The sequence below is a fragment of the Aotus nancymaae genome, unplaced genomic scaffold (assembly GCF_030222135.1).
Source record: "Aotus nancymaae isolate 86718 unplaced genomic scaffold, 86718_ANA_hifiasm-v0.15.2.pri h1tg000012l, whole genome shotgun sequence".
NCBI classification, from domain to species: domain Eukaryota; kingdom Metazoa; phylum Chordata; class Mammalia; order Primates; family Aotidae; genus Aotus; species Aotus nancymaae.
In genome coordinates this window covers 46,934,092-46,959,820 of record NW_026988423.1, presented here as the reverse complement: position 1 = coordinate 46,959,820, position 25,729 = coordinate 46,934,092, and the positions used below count along the sequence as shown (strand labels likewise).

Genomic DNA, 25,729 nt, shown 5'->3' with positions numbered 1-25,729 from the left:
ATCTGTTTTCTCAGTAAGAAGAGGAACTTCTCTCCACTCAGCCTCAGTCCACCGCACCCACTCTCTTCTGTGTGAGGATGTTCGGGGAGAAGAGGGTTTGCCACCTCTTTCCTGTGTTGAGTTGTGGTTGCCTGTCACTGGGTTGTAAAGTGCCTTGCCTCCTCTCGCTCTTAATTGGGAGAAAATTCACTGATACTGGGTGCCACCTGGATTTATTGGGGGTGTGAATATTGACCCAATTTTCTTGAAATAACACTACATAGAAAGTTAGGGGATTGATTCTCTATCTTGTGAGAGTTTCCAGCAAATACTTAGTTTCTGAGCCGATTTTCTTCTTTTGTGCAAGAAAACTGTAAATTAGGCAGCCCTTGAGGGACCCTTGCAGCTCTGGATGTGGGTTTAGGACACCAGATTTCTACCACTCACTTTCTTCTTACTTCTCTTGCACAGGGATCATGGCCCAAGTTGCAATGTCCACCCTGCCCGTTGAAGATGAGGAGTCCTCGGAGAGCAGGATGGTGGTGACATTCCTCATGTCAGCTCTCGAGTCCATGGTGAGACCTTCTGCTCTATCATTTCATAGTTGGGTAGGCCTGGGCTACAGATAAGGTTGATTTGTTTTTGTAGAAGATAGACTTTTATGTTTTTTAGTTTTTGTTTTTGTTTTTTGAGATGTTTTGCTTTTGTCACCCAGGCTGAAGTGCAGTGGTGCGATCTTGGCTCACCACAACCTCCGTCTCCCAGGTTCAAGTGGTTCTCTGCCCCAGCCTCCCGAGTAGCTGGGATTACAGGCATGTGCCACTATGCCTGGCTAATTTTGTAATTTTAGTAGAGATGGGGTTTCTCCATGTTGATCAGGCTAGTCTTAAACTCCTGACCTCAGGTGATCTGCCCACCTTGGCCTGCCAAAGTGTTGGGATTACAGGCGTGAGCCATCTTGCCTGGACTGCTTTTTAGTTTTAATGAGTAGTTTTTTTTTTAAGACAGAGTCTTGCTCTGTTGCTCAGGATAGAGTACAGTGGTGCAGTCTCAGCTAACTGCAACCTCCACCTCCTGGGTTCAAGGGATTCTCCTGCCTAAGCCTTCCAGTAGTTGGGATTATAGGTGCCTGCTACCACACTCAGCTAATTTTTGCATTTTTAGTAGAGATGGGGTTTTACCATCTTGGCCAGGCTGCTCTCAAACTCCTGACCTTGCGATCCACCCATTGTCGGCCTCCCAAAGTACTGGGATTACAGGTGTGAGCCACCACTCCTGGCCAATGAGTCATTTTTTTCCTTGAATAGTAGTTATGGATTTAAGCCTTTCAAGTCACATTGGATTTGACTTTATATTTATTATATTTTTTTTTGAGATGGAATTTCACTCTTGTTGCCCAGGCTGGAGTACAATGGCGTGATCTCGGCTCACTGCCAACTCCGCCTCCCAAGTCCAAGCAATTCTCGTGTCTCAGCCTCCTGAGTAGCTGGGATTACAGATGCATGTCACCACGCCCGGCTAATTTTTGTATTTTTAGTAGAGACAGGGTTTCACCTTGTTGGCCAGGCTGGTCTCTAACTCCCGATGTCAGGTGATTCACCCGCCACAGCCTCCCAAAGTGCTGGAATTACAGGTGTGAGCCATCATGCCTGGCCCAAGTCACATTTTATTACCGTGCTTTGAATCTTAACTTAACCTAAATGTTTAACTTTTTAATTAATTTATGTATTTTATTTTATGTTTCTTGAGATGGAGTTTCACTCTTGTTGCCCAGGCTGGAATGCAATGGTGCGATCTTGGCTCCCTGCAATCTCCACCTCCCGGGTTCAAGCAATTCTTCTGCCTCAGCCTCCCGAGTAGCAGGGATTAAAGGCATGCACCACCATGCCTGTCTAATTTTGTATTTTTAGTAGAGATGGGGTTTCTCCATGTTGGTCGTGGTGGTCTCGAACTCCTGACCTCAAGTGATCTGCCCACCTTGGCCTCCCAAAGTGCTGGGATTACAGGTGTGAGCCACTGTGCCCAGCCCTACCTTTTATATTGAATCTTAAATTTTTTTCTGCCATTACCTTAGGCAATCATTTGTTTTGCAAGTATTAACTTTGAATTTATCTATAATATTAGCAATTATTCGGAATGAGTTTGTATACTAGAGTATGGTGCTAGAGTTTTATTGTGTCTCTGTACAGGGGCTATAAGGGCTTATTTATTATTTTATATATATATTTTGTTCTGCTTATACATAACTATTGCATTTGCCACTTGCTTCTAAATTGTGTAGTTTTAGCTCTTTACTTTTTCAAAAATAAGCTACCATATGCATAATTACAGTGAAATATTAAGCATTAATGCTATCGTTTTGTTTGTTTGTTTTTTTTGAGAGAGTCTTGCTCTGTCACTCATGCTGGAGTGCAGTGGCACAATCTTGGCTCACTGCAACCTCCACCTCCTAGGTTCAAGCAATTCTCCTGCCTCAGCCTCCTGAGTAGCTGAGATTACAGGCACCCGCCACAATGCTTGGCTAAGTTTTTTTTTTTTTTGAGATGGAGTTTCGCTCTTGTTACCCAGGCTGGAGTGCAATGGCGCCATCTCAGCTCACCGCAACCTCCGCCTCCTGGGTTCAGGCAATTCTCCTGCCTCAGCCTCCTGAGTAGCTGGGATTACAGGCATGCGCCACCATGCGCAGCTAATTTTTTGTATTTTTAGTAGAGACGGGGTTTCACCATGTTGACCAGGATGGTCTCGATCTCTTGACTTCGTGATCCACCCACCTCGGCCTCCCAAAGTGCTGGGATTACAGGCATGAGCCACCGCGCCCGGCTAGGCTAAGTTTTGTATTTTTAGTAGCGACGAGGTTTTACCTTGTTGGCCAGGCTGATCTCGATCTCCTGACTTCCTGTGATCTGCCCGCCTTGGCCTCCTGAAGTGTTGGGATTACATGTGTGAGCCACCTTGCCTGGCTGTATTTTTATGTTACTGTGATGGCAGTTATACATTTTATTTATTATGTTTTTATGGGTATGTAGCTGAACATAATATTTGATAGTATATAAAAAGCATGAGGCTCAGGAAATTTTTTTCTTGTTCTTTCTTTCTCTCTCATTTTTTTTTTTTTTTTGAGATGGAGTCTCGCTCTGTTGCCCAGGCTGAAGTGCAGTGGCATGATCTTGGCTCACTGCTACCTCTGCCTACCGGGTTCAAGTGATTCTCTTGCCTCAGTCCTCCGAATTGCTGGGACTATAGGCGCCTGTCACCATGCCTGGGTAATTTTTGTATTTTTAGTAGAGTTTTACCATGTTGGTCAGGCTAGTCTCGAACTCCTAACCTCAGGCAATCTGCCCACCTCGGCCTCCCAAAGTGCTGGGATTACAGTGTGAGCCACCTTACCCGGCCTTTTTTTTTTCTTTGAGACAGACGATCACTGTGTCACTGAGGCTGGAATGCAGTGCCATGATCTCGGCTCACTGCAACCTCCGCCTCCTGGGAGTGGTTCTCCTGCCTCGGCTTCCCAAGTAGCTGGGATTACAGGTGTCTGCCGCCACACCCAGCTAATTATTTGTTGTTGTTGTTGTTTTTAAGTAGAGATGGGGTTTCACTATGTTGGTCACGCTGGTCTCAAACTCCCAACCTCAAGTGATCCACCTGCCTTGACCTCCCATAGTGCTGGAATACAGGCATGAGCCACTGTGCCCAGCCTATGAATCTTAATAGAAAACAAATTTCAGTAGATTTTGAGCATTCAGAGTATTTACTCTCAATGTGTGTATATGTTTTTTTGACACTCATGTCTCTGGATCTATTTTGAGCATCATTTAAGATGCACATAAGGCCAGTCGTGGTGGCTCACGCCTATAATCCCAGCACTTTGGGAGGCCAAGCTGGTGGATTACCTGAGGTCAGGAGTTCAAGACCAGCCTGGCCAACACTGTGAAACCCTGTCTCTACTAAATACACTCAAAAATGACCTGTAGACCCAGCAAGTCGGGAGGCTGGGACAGGAGAATTGCTTGAACCCTGGAGGCGGAGGTTGCAGTGAGCTGAGATTGCGGTGCTACACTCCAACCGTGGCGACAGAGCGGGACTCTGTCTCAAAAAAATAATGATGCCCATAAGTATTTTTTTTTCTCAGATTATTATGGGGGTATTATTTTTAGCGGGGAAAATTGGAATCACCAACCTTTTAAATGATTTTGACACTAAATCAAGGTATATTTATTAAATGGAACACTATATACTCTACAGCATTTTTAGAGAATATTTCATCTTGTAGAAATATACGTAGTAGAAGTCGGTAAATACTCTACCCACCTAAATGTGATTCTGGTTGTGTGTACACAGGGGAATCCTTCTGGAGGTAGGGATTAGGTCATGCATGCTGTAGGGTGGGTTTCAGACCCCTCCTCCTTTAGTACTGATGGTACTAATTGCCCCAGGTGCCATGACTGTTTGAGCCACCTGGCCCAAGGTCCTACCCATTCCCTGGGGAGGGCCATGCCAGCGTCTAGCTCTGGGTGCAGCTGTATCAGTGTTCAGCCCTTCCCCTGTCCAGCCCTGCCTGCCTCCCCACTCCAAAGTGCTGCTATTGACAGTGCCCCGCAGCAAGCCTGGGTGAACTCTGTGTCTGCTTCTTGGGGAATCTGACCTATAAGAGATGACACGGGATTTATTCTTTTTTTTCCTTATAAATTCTGTGTTGTCTTTTGTTCAAAATCAGGTCAAAAACTATTTTGAAAGAGAAGAACCTTTAAAAAATGTTGGTAGGTTTTTTAAAATTCATTGAGCAGAAATGGTGCTCTTAAATGTCTGCGTGTAACGTCATGTCTGCTGTTTGTATTGTAGTGTAAAGAACTGGCCAAGTCCAAAGCCGAAGTGGCCTGCATCGCAGTGTATGAAACAGACGTGTTTGTCGTCGGAACTGAGAGAGGACGTGCTTTTGTCAATACCAGAAAGGATTTTCAAAAAGATTTTGTAAAATATTGTAAGCATTGTATTTTTATCCTTTGCATTTCATTAATTTTAAGCTTGAATATTTGTAGGTAAGAGAGGCCATGTTTTAAAACAGAATGAGGTTTGAACTAAAAAAGATTTTCTGAAATGTTTATGGAGACATTTCAGAATGCTCAAAAAGAATCACTGAAATATATCCAGATAGATACTGAAGAGTTAAAAATGGCAGTGTTTATTGTACGATGTTTCTGCCTGGCTTTACTCTAGATTCATGAGACACATTAGAGAGAAGGTAATGAAGGTAGAAAAATTCTGAATAGATTAAAAGTTTTACTCAGATAAGGAGTTGTTTTCTTTTTTTTTTTTTTTTTTAATAGAGACAGAGTTTCACCATATTGGTCAGACTGGTCTCAAACTCCTGACCTCAGGTGATCCACCCGCCTCGGCCTCCCAAAGTGCTGGGTTTACAGGCGTGAGCCACCGTGCCCGGCCCGTTTTCTTTTGTTTTTGAGGTGGACTTTCGCTCTTGTTGCCCAGGCTGGAGTGCAATGGCGTGATCTTGAGCCACTGCGCCCAGCCTATGAATCTTATCAGAAAGCAAATTTCAGTAGATTTTGAGCATTCAGAATATTCACTCTCAATGTGTGTGTGTTACGGCAACCTCCGCCTCCCGGGTTCAAGCGATTCTCCCACCTCAGCTTCCTGAGTAACTGGGATTACAGGTGCCTACCACCATTCCCAGCTAATTTTTGTAATTTTAGTAGAGACGGGGTTTTGTCATGTTGGCCAGGTTGGTCTCGAACTCCTAACCTCAGGTGATGCACTTGTCTCACCCTCCTAAAGTGCTGGGATTACAGGCGTGAGCTACCACTCCTGGTCTTTTTTTTTTTTTTTTTTTTTTTGAGATGGAGTCTCTCCCTGTCCTTCAGGCTGGAGTACAGTGGCGCAATCTCGGCTCCCTGCAACCTCCGCCTCCCGGGTTCAAACGACTCTCCTGCCTCAGCTTCCCAAGTAGCTGGGATTACTGGCGCCCACCATCATGCTCAGCTAATTTTTGCATTTTTAGTGGAGATAGGGTTTCACTATGTTGGCCAGGCTGGTCTCAAACTCTTGACCTCGTGATCTGCCCGCCTTGGCCTCCGAAAGTGCTGGGATTACAGGCATGAGCCACAGTGCCCGATCCCACTCCCGGCCTTTTTTTGTGTGCATGTGAGACAGAGTCTCACTCTATCACCCAGGCTGGAGTGCAGTGGCGGGATCTCAGCTCACTAGCCTCTGCCTCCCGGGTTCAAATGATTCTCCTGTCTCAGCTTCCTGAGAAGCTAGGACTACAGGTACATGCCACCATGCCCAGTAAATTTTTGCATTTTTAGTAGAGATGAGGTTTCACCATGTTGGCCAGGATGGTCTTGATCTCTTGACCTACTGATTCACCCACCTTGGCCTCCCAAAGCGCTGGGATTACAGACATGAGCCATTGTGCCCACCTTTTTTTTTGAGACAGGGTCTCACTCTGTCGTCCAGGGTGGAGTTTAGTGGTGTGATCTGAGCTCACTGCAACCTCTGCCTCCTGTGTTCAAGAGATTCTCCTGCCTCAGCCTCCTGAGTAGCTGGCACCACCACACCCAGCTAATTTTTTGTATTTTTAGTAGAGACAGGGTTTTGTCAAGTTGGCCAGGCTGGTCTTGAACTTCTGACCTCAGGTAATCCACCAGCTTAGCCTCCCAAAGTGCTAGGATTATGGGTGTGAGCCATCTGCTACTGGCCAGTTCTTTTCTAGATAAAAACTTGGTGTGTTGAAAACCAGTCATTCACTGTGCAAATGAGTTTGTTTAAGCATATGCAAAATTCAACAGTTCTCTACTTCCTCAATGGAATCCACCTTAGTCTTGAGTGAGTTTTGTAATCCTCATTTAGAGCGGTGGTAAGCTGATTTGACATTGGAACACCATGTTGAAATTTACTATAGGGTGTTAATACCCACGGCCTTTCACAGTATGACAACTTTCTCCTATCTGTGTTTAACCTAATACTGTTTGTAGGCTTTGTGTTAACAGAGTGATACAGCATTTTCTTAAAAACATGGAAAGGGAACAGAAAAGCTGGGGCATCTGTAGGCACGTCCTATTTATGGGCATACCTCATTTTTGTTGTGCCCTGCAGATACTGCAGTTTTTACACATTGAAGATTTGTGGCAATCTTGTGCCAAGTCTGTTGGTGCCACTTTTCCAGCAGCACATACTCACTTTGGTTCTCTGTGTCACATCTTGGTAACTCTTGCCATAGGAGTATTTCAGACTTTTTACATTCCCTTAAGCCATAGCCTAATCCAGAGCAAGGCCCTAATGCTCTTCAATTCTGTGAAGGCTGAGATGGGTGAGGAAGCTGCAGAAGAAACGTTGGAAGCTAGCAGAGGTTAGCTCATGAGGTTTAAGGAAAGACACAGTTGCCTGGGCGCGGTGGCTCATGCCTGTAATCCTGGCACTTCGTGAGGCTGAGGTGGGCGGATCGCCTGAGCTCAGGAGTTTAAGACCACCTTGGGCAACCTGGTGAAACCCGTCTCTTCTGAAATAAAAAAAATTAGCCAGGCATGGTGGAGTGTGCATATAGTTCCAGCTACTCGGGAGGCTGAGGTACAAGAATCGCTTGAGCCCAGGAGAGGCGGAGGTTGCGGTGAACCAAGATTGCGCCACTGCACTCCAGCTTGGGCTACAGAGTGAGACTCTGTCTCAAAAAAATAAATAAATAAAAGGAAAGACACAGTCTCTATAACATAAAAGTACAAGGTGAATCAGCAAGTGCTTGATGTAGAAACTGCGGCAAGTTCTTTAGAAGATCTAGCTGAGATAATTCATGAAGATGGCCACACTCACAAAGCAGATTTTCTTTTTTTTTTTTTTTTTGCAGATTTTCGATGTAGACAAAACAGGCTTACGTTGGAAGATACTGTCTAGGACTTTGCTAGCTAGAGAGAAATTCATTCCTGGCTTCAAATCTTCAAAAGACAGGCTGACTCTCTTGCTAGTGGCTAATGTAGCCGGTTACTTTGAAGCCAATGTTCATTTACCATTCTGAAAGTCCTAGACCCACTAAATCCATTGATGGAACAATGAAGCCTGGATGACAACACATCTCTTGATAGCATTGTTCACTGAATATTTTAAGCTCACTTTTGAGACCTACTGCTCAGAAAAAAAGATTCCTTTCAAAATATGACTGCTCATTGACAATGCACCTAATCACTCAGAGATTCCTGATGGAAGTGTATAAGGAGATGTATGTCATTTTTTCTCCTTTTTTTTTGAGATAGAGTTTTGCTCTTATTGCCCAGGCTGGAGTGCAACAACTCGATCTCAGCTCACTTCAACCTCCGCCTCCTGGGTTCAAGCGATTCTCCTGCCTCAGCCTCCTGAGTAGCTGGGATTACAGACATGCACCACCACGCCTGGCTAATCTTGTATTTTTAGTAGAGACGGGGTTTCTCCATGTTGGTTAGGCTGGTCTCGAACTCCTGACCTAAGGCGATTTGCCTGCTTCAGCCTCCCAAAGTGCTGGGATTACAGGCATGAGCCACTGTGCCCAGCCATCTTTTATTTATTTATTTATTTATTTATTTATTTATTTATTTATTTATTTTTTTTTTTGAGACGGAGTCTCGCTCTTGTTACCCAGGCTGGAGTGCAATGGCGCGATCTCGGCTCACCGCAACCTCCGCCTCCTGGGTTCAGGCAATTCTCCTGCCTCAGCCTCCTGAGTAGCTGGGATTACAGGCACGCGCCACCGTGCCCAGCTAATTTTTTTGTATTAATAGAGACGGGGTTTCACAATGTTGACCAGGATGGTCTCGATCTCTCGACCTCGTGATCCACCCGCCTCGGCCTCCCAAAGTGCTGGGATTACAGGCTTGAGCCACCGCGCCCGGCCTATTTTTTTTTTTTTTTTTTTGAGACGGAGTCTCGCTCTTGTTACCCAGGCTGGAGTGCAATGGCGCGATCTCGGCTCACTGCAACCTCCGCCTCCCGGGTTCAGGCAATTCTCCTGCCTCAGCCTCCTGAGTAGCTGGGATTACAGGCACGCGCCACCGTGCCCAGCTAATTTTTTTGTATTAGTAGAGACGGGGTTTCACCATGTTGACCAGGATGGTCTCGATCTCTCGACCTCGTGATCCACCCGCCTCGGCCTCCCAAAGTGCTGGGATTACAGGCTTGAGCCACCGCGCCCGGCCTATTTATTTTTTTTCTTGAGACAGAGTTTTGCTTTTGTTGCCCAGGCTGGAGTGCAGTGGTGCAATCTCAGCTCACTGCAACCTCCATGAACGTTCTTGAAATGACAAAGGATTTAGAATATGACCTAAACTTAGTTCATAAAGCAATGGCAGAGTTTTGGAGGATTGACTCCAATTTTGAAAGAAGTTCTACTCTGGATAAATGCTGTCAAATAGCGCCATACTAAAGAGAGATCTTTTGTGAAAGCAAGAGTCAGTGTAACTTTTATATGCATTGGGAAACCAAAAAATTTGTCTGACTTGACTTTATACTTGCATTATGGTGGTGGTCCGGAATTGAACCCACAGTATCTCTTGCAGATGCCTGTATGCCATTAAGGTCTAAAGTGAAACTTCCGTTGTCAGATTAAATTTGTGATACAATAGGCAAATTACTAGTGAATAAAAAGTTTTGTTAATTCACTAATTTTAATTCCCAATTGTATTTTTAGCTTCTTTTAAAAATTACCCCTGCCACTGTTTTCCTCCCCTGCCCCCCACCCGCATGCTGTAATCATCTAAGCTTTATGTTAGTAACCTATTTTTAAAACTTTGTCAATATTGTTGAGAAATGTTTAGACCTTGATTATGTTTGTGTGTTTCTTTATACTAATAATGCTGTTTTGATTGTGTGTGTATCAGCTGCCGTCTGCCCCACCAGTACCGTAATCCTGCTGGCAGCATGATTATTCTCCACTTCTCTGTCCTGCCTGGCTTATGCGGTTCTCCACTGGTTAGAACTAAGCATTAAGGGAGCTGTCCTCAGTTGCGAGCTGTAGTCACTGCCCATTGGTATTCATACTTTGTTTTCATTGCTAATAATTTTTTTTATTTTTTTGAGAAGGGGTCTCACTCTGTCACCCAGGCTGGAGTGCAGTGCTCTGGTCTCGGCCTGATCGTAGCTCACCGCAGCCTTAAACTTCTGGGCTCAAGCAATTCTTGCTTCAGCCTCCAGACAGCTAGGACTGCAGACACTCACCACTATACCTGGCTATTTTCATATTTTTGCAGAAATGGGTTCTTGTTATGTTGCCAAAGCTGGTCTTGAACTCCTGGGCTCAAGCAATCTTCCTGCTTTAGCCTCTCAATGTGGTGGGATTATAGGCCTGAGCCCTTGAGCTTGGCCTCTTTTTTGCTTGCATAGCAAATCACAAACAACTTGTTATTTTATAACAAGTTTCTTGTTAAAATGATTAATAAATGTTAAGGAATAGTTAAGAAATATTTTTTTCCTGTTAGAATACATGTTAAAAAACAGTTTTCCCTGTTAGAATACAGGAAAACTATTTTTACTAAAAGCCAAATAAATATTAAGGTACTGGATGTGAACCTTTTTGTTACTATTTTTTTTACAGGTGTTGAAGAAGAAGAAAAGGCTGCAGAGATGCATAAAATGAAATCTACAACCCAGGCGAATCGGATGAGTGTAGACGCGGTAGAAATTGAAACACTCAGAAAAACAGTTGAGGACTATTTCTGCTTTTGCTATGGTAAAAGCAATACACTTAATTTTTCTAAAAGATACATTATATAATTGAGTTTTCTAAAGGGTAGATTATGTAATTGATTTGAAAATCATATAACACACATTTTCACTGAATGATTGGGTTAGCAATAACCATACCTTCCTCTTCCATTTTGGATGAACCCAGGAAGAAATGTGGCTAGTAGAGCTGTTTCTTTTGTTTGTTTGTTTGTTTATTTCTTTAGAGCTGTTTCTTTTTTCTTCTTTTTTTGAGATGAAATGGAGTCTCGCTCTGTCGCCCAGGCTGGGGTGCAGTGCTGCAATCTTGGCTCAGTGCAACCTCGGCTCACTGCAACCTCGGCCTGTCGGTTTCAAGCAGTTGTCCTGCCTCAGCCTCCCAAATGGCTGGGATTATAGGCGCACAACACTATGCCGGCCAGGCTAATTTTTGTATTTTTAGTAGAGATGGGGTTTCACCATGTTGACCAGGCTGGTCTCGAACTCCTGACCTCAGCTGATCTGCCTGCCTTGGCCTCCTAAAGTGCTGGGATTACAGGGTTGAGCCACCGTGTCCGGTTGAGGTGTTTCTTTCTCTCATGGGTGCTCATCTTTCCAGTTCCCTGCAAAGCTACCTTTTGTTAATTCTATCACATCAAAAAACAAAGGTCTTACACGAAAACAGTCAAAGGAGAAGATTGAGGTTTTACTGTGGGGTCATAGATGAAATTCAACTCTCTGGAATGGGATTTTCAGCATGTGTGAGCTTTGCTGCTCGGTAGGCTGACAGAATGTACTCATTTGTGAATGGGAAGCTTGTGTTTACCTGATAAGTTTTCAGTGAGAATATTAGCCAAAACGTTCTTAGTATTTTATGGTAATAGTTGGATGTGGCCAGGTGCGGTGGCTCACGCCTGTAATCCCAGCACTTTGGGAGGCTGAGGTGGGTGGATCACGAGGTCAAGAGATCCAAACCATCCTGGCCAACATGGTGAAACTCTGTCTCTACTAAAATACAAAAATTAGCTGGGTGTGGTGGTGCGCGCCTATAATCCTAGCTCCTAGGGAGGCTGAGGCAGGAGAATTGCTTGAACTCAGGAGGTGGAGATTGCAGTGAGCCGAGATTGTGCCACTGCATTCCAGCCTGGGTGACAGAGCGAGACTCTGTCTCAAATATAGAAGTAAATAAACAAACAAATAAATAAATTGCAGTGAGCTGAGATTGCACCCTGCACTGCAGCCTCGGTGACAGAGCGAGGCTCTGTCTCAAAAATAAATAAATAACTCTGTCTCAAAAAATAACTAACTAAATAAAATAAAATAAAAATAGTTGGATGTACTGGGCTTCTATATTCTGAGGCCAAATTGTACCGGAGAATATGCCCATGGGACCATCTTCAAGAAAGACAATAGTGCGAGAAACCAGCCATTGCTCTCTACTTCTGTGTAGGTTTTAAAGTAAAATATTGTCTATACTTTTCATTTTGGCCCTTTGGATCAGTTTTAGGTTTAGCCCTTGTGCCGACATGGGGAGACACGATGCCGTAATATTAATTAATTTTGAAATCACGTATTATAAAAAAATCATGGACGCCTTTTTTAAGCCACTATAAGCTAGCTACGATTTCGTTGTTTGATCTTACCATTGAGTGATGTTCATCTGCTTTTCACCTCCCCCAGGGAAAGCTTTAGGCAAATCCACAGTGGTACCTGTACCGTATGAGAAGATGTTACGAGACCAGTCGGCTGTGGTGGTGCAGGGGCTTCCGGAAGGCGTTGCCTTTAAACACCCCGAGAACTATGATCTTGCAACCCTGAAATGGATTTTGGAGAACAAAGCAGGGATTTCATTCATCATTAAGAGGTGAAGCGCTCTCTCCCTTTGTACCTATCCACAGTTGATTCATATAAATCTGAATATTCAGTTTTTGTTAATATGTTATTTTCTTATCTCTTTTTTGTTTTTAAAATTCTTATTTAACTCAGATGTCATTTAAATTTATGCTCTACAATAATTGTGGGTATTCATATGGAATTTTGTTTTGTTTCTATGCAGACCTTTCTTAGAGCCAAAGAAGCATCTAGGTAAGTGATCGCTTCCCTTCCTTGATAGCTGGCTGGCTTCCTAAACCCGTTTTGCTAGATTTTAATACACTTGGATGGTTTCTCTTTTATTTCCTTTGAGAATACGATGTCAGACATTTTCGGATGGGCTGTTTAGATGTTTATATAATCCAAGAAAGGTTCATTGAGCTAAAAAAGTGGAGACTCGTTTTCTTCTTTTCAGCTCCGCTGCTTGTTTTCTATAGAAGATCATGTATCTGCCCTCACCAGAATTATGAGTAGGATTTAATTGACCCAATGTCATTGACTAGGCAAGGCATTATTGGGCAGAGCATTGGCTGGGAAGGTCCTGGATACACAGCTGTGTATCAGCATTGCAGCTTTTGACTGCTGGGAGTCTCAGGGAAGACAGCAAAGTTCATAAAATGAGCATGGCGAGAGCCTCACATCCCTACTGCAAGGAGGGTTCTGAGAAAGTGCTGTGGACGTTTTTGGAGGTTGGATTCCTCTATAGTTCAGGAAAGAGTTCATGAGGAAGAGGGCATTTCGATGGGCTCTTGAAGAATTATGAGGATTTCAGCTTCCTTTTTTTTTTTTTAGGGTAATAGGTGAACCATAAGATTTCAGCTTCCTTTAGGAAAGTCTAGCCGTTTCATTTGAAAGGAAAACAGGATAAAGAGTGGTACCCTTTGGAGCCAGGATTATTTGAGACTTTTTAAAGTAAATAACCAGTATCATTGGAATACTCTTAACCATGTAAGGATGAAAGGAAAAATTTACATATATATATATAAATATATATATATATATATATATATATATAAAAACACACATTGTGTTTTCTGTTAACCTTTGTTTTATTCTCATTGTGGTGAAAAGACTAATTTTTTAGCAGCTTTACTGAGGTATAATTGATAGACCATAAAATTCACCTGTCTTATTTTATTTTATTATTATATTTTGAGACGGAGTCTTGCTCTGTTGCCAAGGCCGGAGTGCAGTGGTGTGATCTCAGCTCACTGCAGCCTCTGCCTTCTGGGTTCATGTGATTCTGGTGCCTCAGCCTCCCGAGTAGCTGGGATTACAGGCACATGCCATCACGCCTGGCTAATTTTTTGTATTTTTAGTAGAGATGGGTTTTCACCATGTTAGCCAGGATGGTCTCGAACTCCTGCCCTCCAGTGATCTGCCCGTCTCGGTCTCCCAAAGTGCTGGGATTACAGGCGTGAGCCACTGCACCCGGCCAAATTCACCTGTCTTAAGTATATAATTCACTAATAGTAAACTTACAATCTTAAAAAATTTTTAAGGGTTTTTCACCCATTATCACAGTTTAATTTTGGGATGCTTTCACTATCCCTATCTCTGTTATTTCATGAATGTTATAGAAATGGAATATATAGTATGTATCCTATTGAAATTGGCTTTTTTCACTGAGCATCATTCACTGCAGGCTCATCAAGCTTGGTGGGTGTATCAGTAGTTTCTTTTTATTGCTGCGCACTAAGTATTCTATTACATGAACATACTGCCTGCTTATCCAGTCATCAGTTGATACATATTTCAGTGGTTTCCACTTTTGGCTGTTGGGAATAATGTTACAGTGAATATACTTGAACAAGTTTTTGTCTGGACATATTCCTTAATACCTCTGGGATGTAGAAGCAGGAGTGCAATTACTAGGAACAGGGCAAATTTACACTGGTCTTTTAAGAAACTGACAAGCTGTTTTCCAAAGTGACTGTCCCATGTTATACTCCAGCAGCAGGGTAGGAAGGTTCCCTCCACATTGCTGCCAACGTACTTCTTGATTTTAGCCATTGTAATAGGTGTGAAATGGTTTGATTTTTAAAAATTTCTCTAGTGATTATCAATGTTCTGTTATCTTTTACTTTAAAAAAATTTTTTTTTGGAGACAGGGTCTCACTCTGTCGCCTAGGCTGGAGTGTAGTGGTGCGATCTCAGCTCAGTGTAGCCTCAACCTCCCAGGCTCGAGTGATCCTCCTGCCTCAGCTTCTCAGTAGCTAGGACCACAGGCTCGTACCACCATACTCAGTTAATTTTGGAACTTTTTTTGGTACAGACAAGCTTTTGCCATGTTGGCCAGGCTGGTTTGAAACTCCTGGAGTCAAGTGATCTGCCTGCCTCGGCCTCCCAAAGTGTTGGGATTACAGGCATGAGCCTCCGCACCCAGACTAAAAATCAGTTTTTCAAATTGTCATAAAAATTGTATAAATTTATTGTGTGCAACATGTTACATACATTGTGAAATCACTGAATCAAGATATTCTAAGATAACATATTCATTATGTCACATACTTATTTTTTGTATGGAAATTCATACTTTTTGTTGATAATATCTTTTTTCGTGGAAGTGTTTTAGATTGGCCTAGAGTTGTGCCATATATATTTTATGAAGTTTTTTTTTTTTTTTTATTTTGAGATGGAGTCTCGCTCTGTCACCAAGCTGAAATGCAGTGGCATGATCTCGGTTCATTGCAGCCTCTGCCTCCCAGGTTCAAGCGATTCTCCTGCCTCAGCCTCCTGAGTAGCTGGGACTACAGGTGCCCACCACCATGCCCAGCTAATTTTGGTATTTTTGTTTTATTTTAATTAATTTATTTTTGAGACAGAGTCTCGCTCTGACACCAGGCTGGAGTGCAGTGGTGTGATCTCGGCTCACTGCAACCTCTACCTCCCAGTTCAAGTGATTCCTCTGCCTCAGCCTCCCGAGTAGCTGGGACTACAAGTGCACACCACCACGCCAGGCTGATTTTTTTGTGTTTTTTAGGAGAGATGGGGTTTCACCATGTTGTCCAAGATGGTCTCAATCTCTTGACCTCTTGATCTGCTTTCCTCGGCCTCCCCAAGTGCTGAGATTACAGGTGTGGCCACCGTGCCTGGCTAATTTTTGTATTTTTAGTAGAGACGGTGTTTCACCATGTTAGCCAGGATGGTCTCGATCTTTTGACCTCATGATCCGCCCGCCTTGGCTTCCCAAAGTGCTGAGATTACAGGCATGAGCCACCGCACCCAGCCGAAGGTTTTTTTCCCCTAGGTAGTTGTTTTGAGACTTTGGGACCTGGTTATGAGTTAAGGAATAGTTTTAAAGGGTGTTTTATCCTGCGGGGCCTAAGTGGACATTATAGATTCAGCTTTTTTGCTATACCAACCCTCAAAACAGTAACTTATTTTTGTTTTAAGATAAGTTACAGTTTGAAACAATTGCAAGCTAACAGAAAGCCCCCAGAAAGCCTCCATGTACAGCACAAGTAACTTTTTTTTGAACCATTTGACAGTGAGCTGCCAACGCAATGCCCAGTGCCCTTTGAAAAGTTGTCATTGTAATGGGATTTTATTTTCCAGTCTGTTAAAAAATGTTGTGGCTTTGAGTTACAATTGACACACAGTAAGTGACAAATACTTAAAGTGCAGTTGAGTCAGTTTTGACCCACGTATCTCCTCTGAAGCCATAGCCACCATCAAGATAATGAACATGTCTGTCGCTCCCAAGGGTCCTCATAGCTTTGGGGGTTCCTCCCTCTGTTCCTGCCCGCCCCTTTCCCGCTGATCTCTGTGCTGCCACTGTGGATTCATTTGCATTTTCCTGATTTTTATATAAATGGAGTCACTTTTTGCAGGGGCAGGGGTGTCTGGCTTCTTTTCCCCCGCCACACCACTTTTTTTTCCCAGGCAAGATCTGCACTCCCAAGCGGGAGTGCAGTGGCCCAATCATAGCTCAAGCAGTCCTCCCATGTCAATTTCCCAAATAGGTGCATGCCACCACACCCAGCTAATTTTCGTATTTTTTTTTTTTTTTTTTTTTGTAGAGATGGGGTTTCACCCTGTTGCCCAAGCTAGTCTCAAACTCCTGGGCTCGATTAATCTACCCGTCTCCGCCTCCCAAAGTGCTGGGATTACAGGTGTCACCCACTGCACCCAGCCTAATCTCATTACTTGGGAGACCAGAGTAGGAGTCACCCTTGAGGCCAGAAGTTCAAGACCAGCCTGGGCAACTAGCAAGATCCAATCTCCATAAAAAATAGAAAACAACTAGCTGGGAGTGATGATGCATACACCTGTAATCCCAGCTACTCAGGAGGCTGAGGTGGGAGGATCCCTTGATCCTCCAAGAGTTTGAGGCTGCATTGAGCTATGATCATGCCACTGCATACCAGCCTGGGCAATAGAGTGAAACCCTGTTTCTTAAAAAAAAAAACAAACTATATCATCATTTATACATTAGCAGAGTCGTATTCTCCATATTCTACCTTACTAGAATGTTTATTCTACATAAACGTACCTTACTAACATGGTATGTTTCTGTATTTCTCTCACTGATGAAAATAAGAGCTTTTTCATTAAAGGAGGGTGTGTTTGGGTGAAGGGATGAAAATCAGTGTTTATTCTTCTGTGAACCCAGAGCTGCAAAGCCTAGTTCTACCCCCACTCATTCTATATTTAAAGCCTTTAGAAATATTATATTCAGGCCAGGTGCAGTGGCTCACACCTGTAATCCCAGCACTTTGGAAACCCAAGGTGGGCAGTCACGAGGTCAGGAGATCGAGACTGTCTTGGCCAACATAGTGAAACCCCATCTCTATTAGAAATACAAAAGTTAGCTGGGCATGGTGGTGTATGCCTGTAGTCCCAGCTACTCGGGAGGCTGAGGCAGGAGAATTGCTTGCAACCTGGGAGGCAGAGGTTGCAGTGAGCCAAGATCGCACTACTGCATTTCAGCTGGCAACAGAGTGAGACTCTGTCTCAAAAAAAAAAAATTATATTTGAAATGTTGAAAAAACTAACTCTAATTTTTTTGTGTGCATAGGTGGTCGTGTGATGGTAACAGATGCTGACAGGTCAATACTATCTCCAGGTGGAAGGTAAAACCTAATTTTATTACTGCTGTTTAACTCCTATGCCTCAAAAAGTTTTAGTTGTTAGATAATTGAGCTATTAGAATATTAAAAAGGCCTTAGGTCACACATCTCAAAGTTTAGTAGGCAAGATATCATTTGGGGATCTTGTGAACATGCCCTCTTTGACTTGGTATTTCTGAATAGCAGAGTTCCCCTGGGTGAAGCCAGGGGGATTAGTCACACTGAATTGGAAAGCCTTAGAGTGGTATTTGGAAGTTAATATGCTACTCTGTTGTACTTTATTGTACTTTTTTCTCCAAAAGATAGATAGAAATTAAAGTACTAAGGCTGGGCGTAGTGCCTCACGCCTGTAATCCCAGCACTTTGGGAGGCCAAGGTGGGTGGGTCACCTTAGATCAGGAGTTCGAGACCAGCCTAACCAACATGGTGAAAGCCCGTCGCTACTAAAAATATAAAAATCAGCTGGGTGTGGTGGCATACACCTGTAATCTCAGCTACTCAGGAGACTGAGGCAGGAGAATCACTTGAACCCAGGAGGCGGAGGTTGCAGTGAGCCTAGATCATGCCACTGCACTCCAGCCTGGGTGACGGAGAGAGACTCCGTCTTAAAAAAAAAAAAAATTATAGTACTAAGTTTGGTTGATAATTCTTATTTATGCAAGAAATAAATAGGTCAGTTTTAGGCTGTCAGGTTTGCACCCACCTTGGTCAGGGAGGGATCTTAACACTTTGAGAGCCTGAGTCTTTGAATGCTGTGGGAATGGCTGTCACCAGCGCGTGGCTTGATCAGGGCTTTCTTCTCCTTGCAGTTGTGGCCCCATCAAAGTGAAAACTGAACCCACAGAGGATTCTGGTACGTACTTGCACTTCTAGAATCAATCGTGAAATTAAGGAAGACTTTTCCTTTGACTCAGTTATTGTTTCGTTTTGATAAGAAACAGGCAGTCGCTGCAAATGTATTCCAACTGTGACGCTATTTGTTAATGTTATCACATTAAGACCCAGAAAGGTAATTTGCTCGCTAAGTGGCAGGCAGAGTTCTTTACCAGCTACACATGCTTATAGATAAAATGTATTGGTTTTTTTTCCAGTTATACAGACATATAGTGTAAGAGGTCAGCTGTTCCGTAGTGCTTTTTACAAAAATCAATACAATGCCTTCTTCGTCTCCCCCTTTTCTCTGCCCTCCCGTTTTCCACTCTTCAAGGAGACCATTTTCAATTCTCAAAGAAAATTGATATTTAATTCCTTATTTGTTTGTTTTTCTTTTGAGACAGTCTTACTCTGTCACCCAGGCTGGAGTGTAGTGGCTTGATCTCGGCTCACTGTAACCTCTGCCTCCTGGTTTCAAGTGATTCTCACATTTCAGCCTCCTGAGTAGCTGGGATTACAGGCACATGCCACATTATACCTGGCTAATTTTGTATTTTTAGTAGAGATGGGGTTTCACCTTCTTGGCCAGGCTGGTCTCGAACTCCTAACCTCAAGTGATCTGCCTGCCTCAGCATCCCAAAGTCCTGGGATTACAGGCATGAGCCATCGCTCCTGGCCCCTTGCTTATAATTCTGTTCTGTCTAGAACCATGGCTCCGAGATGTTCTCAGCATGTTTATTTATTTCATCATTTCCCCAGTGTTATCCCATGTCCCAGTGCCACCGTCAGTCCTCCCACTGCTTGGCCCTGTCCTCCTTATTCACACGGGATACTTCCTAGTAGGCTGTCACCACCTGCCTGTCCCCTTGTCTGCCTCTGTCTACCCAGGCCCTTAGCAGCTTCCCTGACCCCCTGTCAACCTTCTCATTCTGCTGTACTTCCTGGGCAGCCACCTGCCCGACTTGGCCTCATCTAAGGGCATCTGGAATGAATCGTTGGGGAGGAGGGAAGGGCCGCGTTTACGTGTGTGCATGTGCGTATGAATGAGAGCTTTTATGTATGTAAGTGTATTCCGGGAGAGCTACGAGAAAGTGTTGAATTATCCTTTTCTGGAAAAGGTATTTGAGTCTTTTACACTGTTGGCTTGTTTTACAGAAGGGTTTTTTTTTTTTCTTTATTCTCACTCCATAGGAAATCTCAAATTTCTGTATAGTTTTTAGCAGATTGTGCCAAAAAAATCATCATTTTGCAAATTTTTCCCCTTAATTCATATATTCATCTCCTGAATATTTTGTTTGCCTCCAAAAAGAAACATGCTGAATTGAGAAACCTCATGTATTTAATCAAATCATTTCAACTGTCAGTATGTACACATTGGCATCATATAGGTCTCTTTTTTCTCTTTCACACTTTGCATCTTTATATTCTTAATTTATCCTGCAAATAAGATTTTACTTTATTTACATGTATAGCCAGGGTGCAGTCAGGAGACAGAAACCATATCAGTTATTGGAACAGAGAAAATTTAATATAAAGATTGTTGGCTGGGCTTGGTGGCTCACGCCTATAATCCCAGCACTTTGGGAGGCCGAGGCGAGTGGATCACCTGAGGTCAGGAGTTCAAGACCGGCATGGTGAAACCCCGTCTCTAACTAAAAATACAAGAAATGAGCTATTCGTGGTGGTGGGCACCTGTAATCCTAGCTACTTGGGAGGCTGAGAGAGGAGAATCGCTTGAACCCAGGAGGTGGAGGTTGCATTGAGCCAAGATTGCACCATTGCACTCCAGCCTGGGCAACAAGAGCTAAACTCTGTTTCAGGAAAAGAAAAAAAGATTTTTAATTAGTTATAAAGTTGTTAACTTTGTAACCTAAAGGCGAATACTAAGATTTCCTGTAGGGAACAGTTCTCGGCTGTGACTGCCACCCCGTCAGCTTTCAATCAGACTTCTGAGGTGGGATAGTATCTGGCTGGTGCTGGTGGCTGAGGGCCACAGTGAGGCTGCTTCTGGTGGCGTTGGAGACCTTGCCAGCTGGGTGCAGTTGTTGTGATGAGAGGACCTGCTTTTGCCAGGCTGAACGGGGGACCAAGGAGTGACCTTGTTGGGATGAGAATGCAGACAAGAAGCCAAAAGGAAGGGCGAGATCCCTTCTCCTCCTCTAGCCTGTTGTCTCCCTGTAGTGTATCCTTGTGGCAGAGACTCACACGGAGCCAGCTGCTGTGCAGAGCTCAAGCTTCAGCAGAAACTCGAGGATGGGTTTGCAACTGAGAGACATCCGTTTCATGGCTGGCCCAGGCTACCCTCTGGGGCTACCATTCCCTGCACATTGGACGTTCTGTACAACAACGAGACAACTGTTCATCTAATGAGATGCAACTTTACTTTCTACAAAGAAATCCGTTTTTACCCTCTCGTCAAAATTGGGAGACACAGTATTCCAATGGTCACACCCATCTCTGGGAGAGTGACTTGAAATCCATTCTCGAGCTATATAACCTACTCTTCAAATGCAGTCCTAACCTATTTGAGTAATTTAGTCTAACGGACAAATGGAAAGGAAACCTCCAAACAAACTAACGTGAAATACTACTGCACAGAAGAAAAGAGTCAGTGTATGCAAACACTTAACCTTTACACAACACATTTGTAACAGACAAGGAAGAGAATAGGCATAGTTGCCTCAGTCTACATTTCTGCAGCTTACCAGACTTTTTTTGGATTTACCTTGTTATTTTTATTTATTTTATTATTTATTTATTTATTAATTTTATTTTATATTTTAATTTTTAAAATTTTTTTTATACGGTTGGGGTTTCACCATGTTGGTCAGGCTGGTTTGAACTCCTGACCTCAGGTGATCCATCTGCCTTGGCCTCTCAAAGTGCTGGGATTACAGGCTTGAGCCACCATACCCAGCCTTATTTATTTATTTTGAGACAAGGTCTCACTCTGTCACCCAGGCTGGAGTGCAGTGGTGCCATCTCGGCTCACTGCAACCTCTGCCTCTTGGGTTCAAGCGATTCTCCTGCCTCAGCCTCCCAAGTAACTGGGATTACAGGTACGTGCCACCACTGCCTGGCCAATTTTTGTATTTTTTTTTTTTTTTTTTTAGTAGAGATGGGTTTAACCATGTTGGCCAGGCTGGTCTTGAACTCCTGACCTCAGGTGATCCATCCGCTTCAGCCTCCCAAAGTGCTGGAATTATAGACATTAGCCACTGCACCCAGCCAATATATGTAAGCTTCTTTAACCAATTGTAGTGACCCAAATTTTTATTCCTGAAGTGTCTGAATCCTCAGTGGATCTGCCTTCTTTGTTAGCTGTAATTTTCTTTCTCTCTCTCTTTTTTTTTTTTGAAACACAGCCTTGCTGTATTGCCCAGGCTGGAGTGTAGTGGCGCCATCTCGGCTCATTGCAATCTCTACCTCCTGGTTTTAGGTGATTTTTGTGCCTCAGCCTCAGGAGTAGTTGGGACTACAGGTGTGTGCCACCACTCCTGGTGTGAGGAGTGACTCCCTGGCACTGTAGTCGTGGGGGCAGTAGCTTGCCCTGCATCCCCACCTCTTTTTCAGTTCCAAGAAGAGTTGTTAAGTTTTCAGCCTGTTCAGCTTTGGCTTGTGGCTAGGATGGAGTGGCAGCTGAACTCCCAGGGGGAGTGGGAAAACAGAATTCTCTCCTGCTGAACCTGGCAAGTCATTCCGGAAGCCCCTCTTGTCAAAGCCTGCTGGGTGACCCAGGAAGGGTTGTTTTTGAAGAGCATATGAATCTTTTTTTTCTTTCTTAAAGCTTTCTGTTGAAATGTCACATAAAGTATGCAAAATATAAGTACATAGCTCAATAACTAAAAATTACAGGCCGGGTGTGGTGGCTCACACCTGTAATCCCAGCACTTTGGGAGGCCGAGGCTGGTGGATCATTTGAGGTCAGGAGTTCAAGACCAGCCTGGCCAACATGGTGAAACCCCATCTCTACCAAAAATACAACAGTTAGCTGGGCATGATGGTGGGTGCTTGTAATCTAGCTACTTGGGAGACTGAGACGGGAGAATTGCTTGAACCTGGGAGGCGAAGGTTGCGGTGAGCCGAGTTCATGCCATTGCACTCTAAGCCTGGGAGACAGAGCGAGACTGTCTCAAAAAAAAAAAAAAAAATTACAGATCCTTCCTAACAAAATACCCACATCAAGATATCGACCATTAACAAGACTCTGGGAAGGGCCCTCCTGCCACTCCCTCATGACCCCCTCTCAAAGTCAACTTTTTAATAACATCGATTGCTTTTGCCTGTTTTGACCTTCATATGAGTGGAATTACACAACATGTACTTTTTTGTATCTGTCCACAAAGGTCTGCTTCTAGTCTTCTGTCCTAACTGTGGGCAAAGCTTGATGCAGAAAGGTGTGCTTTGTACCCTTGTATAAATAAAAGGGATTTATTAGGAGAAAAAAAAATGTATCTCATTATTGAAATTGTTAAGCATTATGCTATCTCTACTCTGGAATATCAAGCTATTAAAACTGATGTTTATAAGTGTTTTTCAGTGGTTTGTAAAAGTATTTTTAATGTTAAGTGAAAAGGGAGTGTTGACTAAATTTTCTTCAATTCTAAAGATAAGAATTTGCTGGAGAAAAATGAACAGCAAATAATTGCAGAATATTAACAAATGGTTAAAACTTTGGGTTGGCTGGGATTATAGGTGATTTTTACCTTCTGCTACCTAGCAGACTGTTGCATTTTCAAAACCTTAAAGTCTTTATTTAATATAAATATGCATTGCTGTATTTATGGGGAGGGCAGAGAGAATTTTCCTGTACTATCTAGCTGAAAGCTCTGACATGCAATCATGTCATTGCATTTGCTTTTATAGGCATTTCCCTGGAAATGGCAGCTGTGACAGTAAAGGAAGAATCGGAAGATCCTGATTATTATCAATATAACATTCAAGGTAATTTGAGTTAATGCAGTTTTTCTTTCTAAAAATTATTCGTGGTTAAAATTAAAATTTGCTTATCAATTGCTTTAATTTCTTAAATAGCATTTTACTGATCAGTTCTTGATTGACATATATATTTGTAATTCAATCACTGGGATAAAACATTTTTAAAATGAGTCCATAAGGCTGGGTGTGGTGGCTCACACCTGTAATCCCAGCATTTTGCGGGGCTGAGGCGGGCAAATCACCTGAGGTTCAGGAGTTCGAGCCTAGCCTGACCAACATGGAGAAACTCCATCTCTACAAAAATACAAAATTAGCTGGGCATGATGGCGAATGCCTGTAATCCCAGCTACTTAGGAGGCTGAGGCAGGAGAATCGCTTGAACCCCGGAGTCGGAGGTTGCAGTAAACCGAGATCTCACCATTGCACTCTAGCCTGGGCAACAACAGTGAAACTCCATCTCAAAAAAAAGAAAAAAAATGGGGCTATCAGATCAACTTAGACAATCCATAGGGGATATATAAAATAGCCATTCATGTTCTTAAAAGGAATAGCAAAAGTTGTGGCACAACTTAGCATTCAATTCCAGGTTCTAGTGTTGCAAAATAAACCTATTAGGCAAATGCAGATATAGTCAGCTTAATTTTTTTTTTTTTTTTTTCCTGAGACAGAGTTTCGCTCTTGTTACCCAGGCTGGAGTGCAATGGCGTGATATCGGCTCACCACAACCTCCGCCTCCTGGGTTCAAGCAATTCTCCTGCCTCAGCCTCCCAAGTAGCTGGGACTACAGGCGCATGCCACCATGCCCAGCTAATTTTTTTTTTTGTATTTTTAGTAGAGACGGGGTTTCGCCATGTTGACCAGGATGGTCTTGATCTCTTGACCTCGTGATCCACCCGCCTCGGCCTCCCAAAGTGCTGGGATTATAGGCGTGAGCCACCGCGCCCGGCCAGCTTAATTTTTTTAAATCACTGCATGATTATAATACATTAAACACTTAAAGTATAAAATCTGGTTAGCTTTGCCATGTACATAACTAATACATCATCTTCATTTCAACCAAGATAATGAAATATCCACATCTCCAAAAGTTTTGTGTGTCCCCTTGTCCTTCATTTCCCTGTCCAGTATTCAGGCAACATGGATCTGTTTTCTGTTTTAGGGCAGTTTGCATTTTCTGTAGTCTTATAAATGAAATCATAAACTGCAGATTATTTTCATGGGGCAGGGAGCAGTGTAACTTCTTTGATTTCACATGATTGTTTTGAAGTTCATCTGCAGCGTTGCATGTATCAGTTGTAGATTTCATCTGATTATTGATTTGTATTGTATTGTATGCCTGGGTCAAACTGTTCATGGCTTGTCTGTTGATAGCCCTTTGGGTTCTTCCAGTTTGGGGTCATTACAAATACAAGTACTATGAACATTTGTGTACAAGCTTTTGTGTGGACATAAGCCTTCATTCCTCTCTCTCTCTCTCTCTTTTTTTTTTTTTTTGAGACAGAGTCTCACTCTGTTGCCCAGGCTGAAGTGCAGTGGTATGACCTGGGCTCACTCCAATCTCCACCTCTCAGGTTCAAGTGATTATCTTGCCTCAGCCTCCCGAGTAGCTAGGATTATAGGCGCTTGCTGACACACCTGGCTAGTTTTTGTATTTTTTAGTAGAGACGGGATTTCACCCTGTTGGCCAGGCTGGTCTCCAGCTCCTGACCTCAGGTGATCCACCCTCCTCGGCCTCCCAAAGTGCTGGGATTATAGGTGCTAACATGCTTTTTTAAAATGAAGTATTTAAAACCTGAAAGCATAGCATCAGTCTGCCCAGGTTAGTGAACCTTAGTATTCATCTCTTCTCTCCTCCCTCCAAGAAATAACATATAACTATTCCACTGAAGCCCTTCTTTGGGCTCTCCCAAATTCCCACTTCTCTTTCTATTCTTCTTAAGTTAATCATGATCTTTAAAATTGAGAATTCTCACTGCACTTATGTATGTTTTTGTTTAACCTATGGACAAAGACTTATGGATAGGTGCAAAAAATAAATCCTCTTTTGCAACCCAGAACTCATTGTTCAGTATGAGTTTTGATACATATAAAAAGAGATATTATGATACCTGAGACAGTTTATTGAAGGGAGTATTGATAGCCATAAAGGCTTGAGAGCATGATGTCTGGAGTTAAAGGTATCGGCATATTCCACACATCTGTGCTATTCTTGAGTGTGATCACTTAGGAATATGACTTGAACTCATTCATGTTAAGAGAGGGTGTCAAATTGAGAACCAGGCCCATCTACCACTGCAGTATAAAGGACTCTAAAGTAAATT

General features: G+C 43.1%; 1 protein-coding gene and 1 non-coding gene across 12 annotated transcripts in view; both read left to right on the top strand.

Moving 5' to 3' along the window:
- The window catches only part of GTF2I (general transcription factor IIi), a 107,667-nt gene that overhangs the window by 26,316 nt on the left and 55,622 nt on the right, over positions 1-25,729 (top strand). For all 11 annotated transcript variants that reach the window (XM_064375644.1, XM_064375638.1, XM_064375642.1 and 8 more), the window contains exons 2-9: positions 451-554; positions 4,819-4,957; positions 10,547-10,681; positions 12,334-12,517; positions 12,710-12,738; positions 17,546-17,600; positions 18,407-18,450; positions 23,337-23,414. In XM_064375644.1, coding sequence (XP_064231714.1) covers positions 456-554; positions 4,819-4,957; positions 10,547-10,681; positions 12,334-12,517; positions 12,710-12,738; positions 17,546-17,600; positions 18,407-18,450; positions 23,337-23,414 — 763 coding nt within the window. In that variant the 5' untranslated portion in view covers positions 451-455. The remainder of the gene's footprint in view (positions 1-450; positions 555-4,818; positions 4,958-10,546; positions 10,682-12,333; positions 12,518-12,709; positions 12,739-17,545; positions 17,601-18,406; positions 18,451-23,336; positions 23,415-25,729) is intronic.
- LOC135274687 (small nucleolar RNA SNORA40) lies at positions 25,382-25,509 on the top strand. The gene has a single exon (XR_010342469.1). It is a non-coding gene; the product is annotated as a small nucleolar RNA SNORA40 (small nucleolar RNA).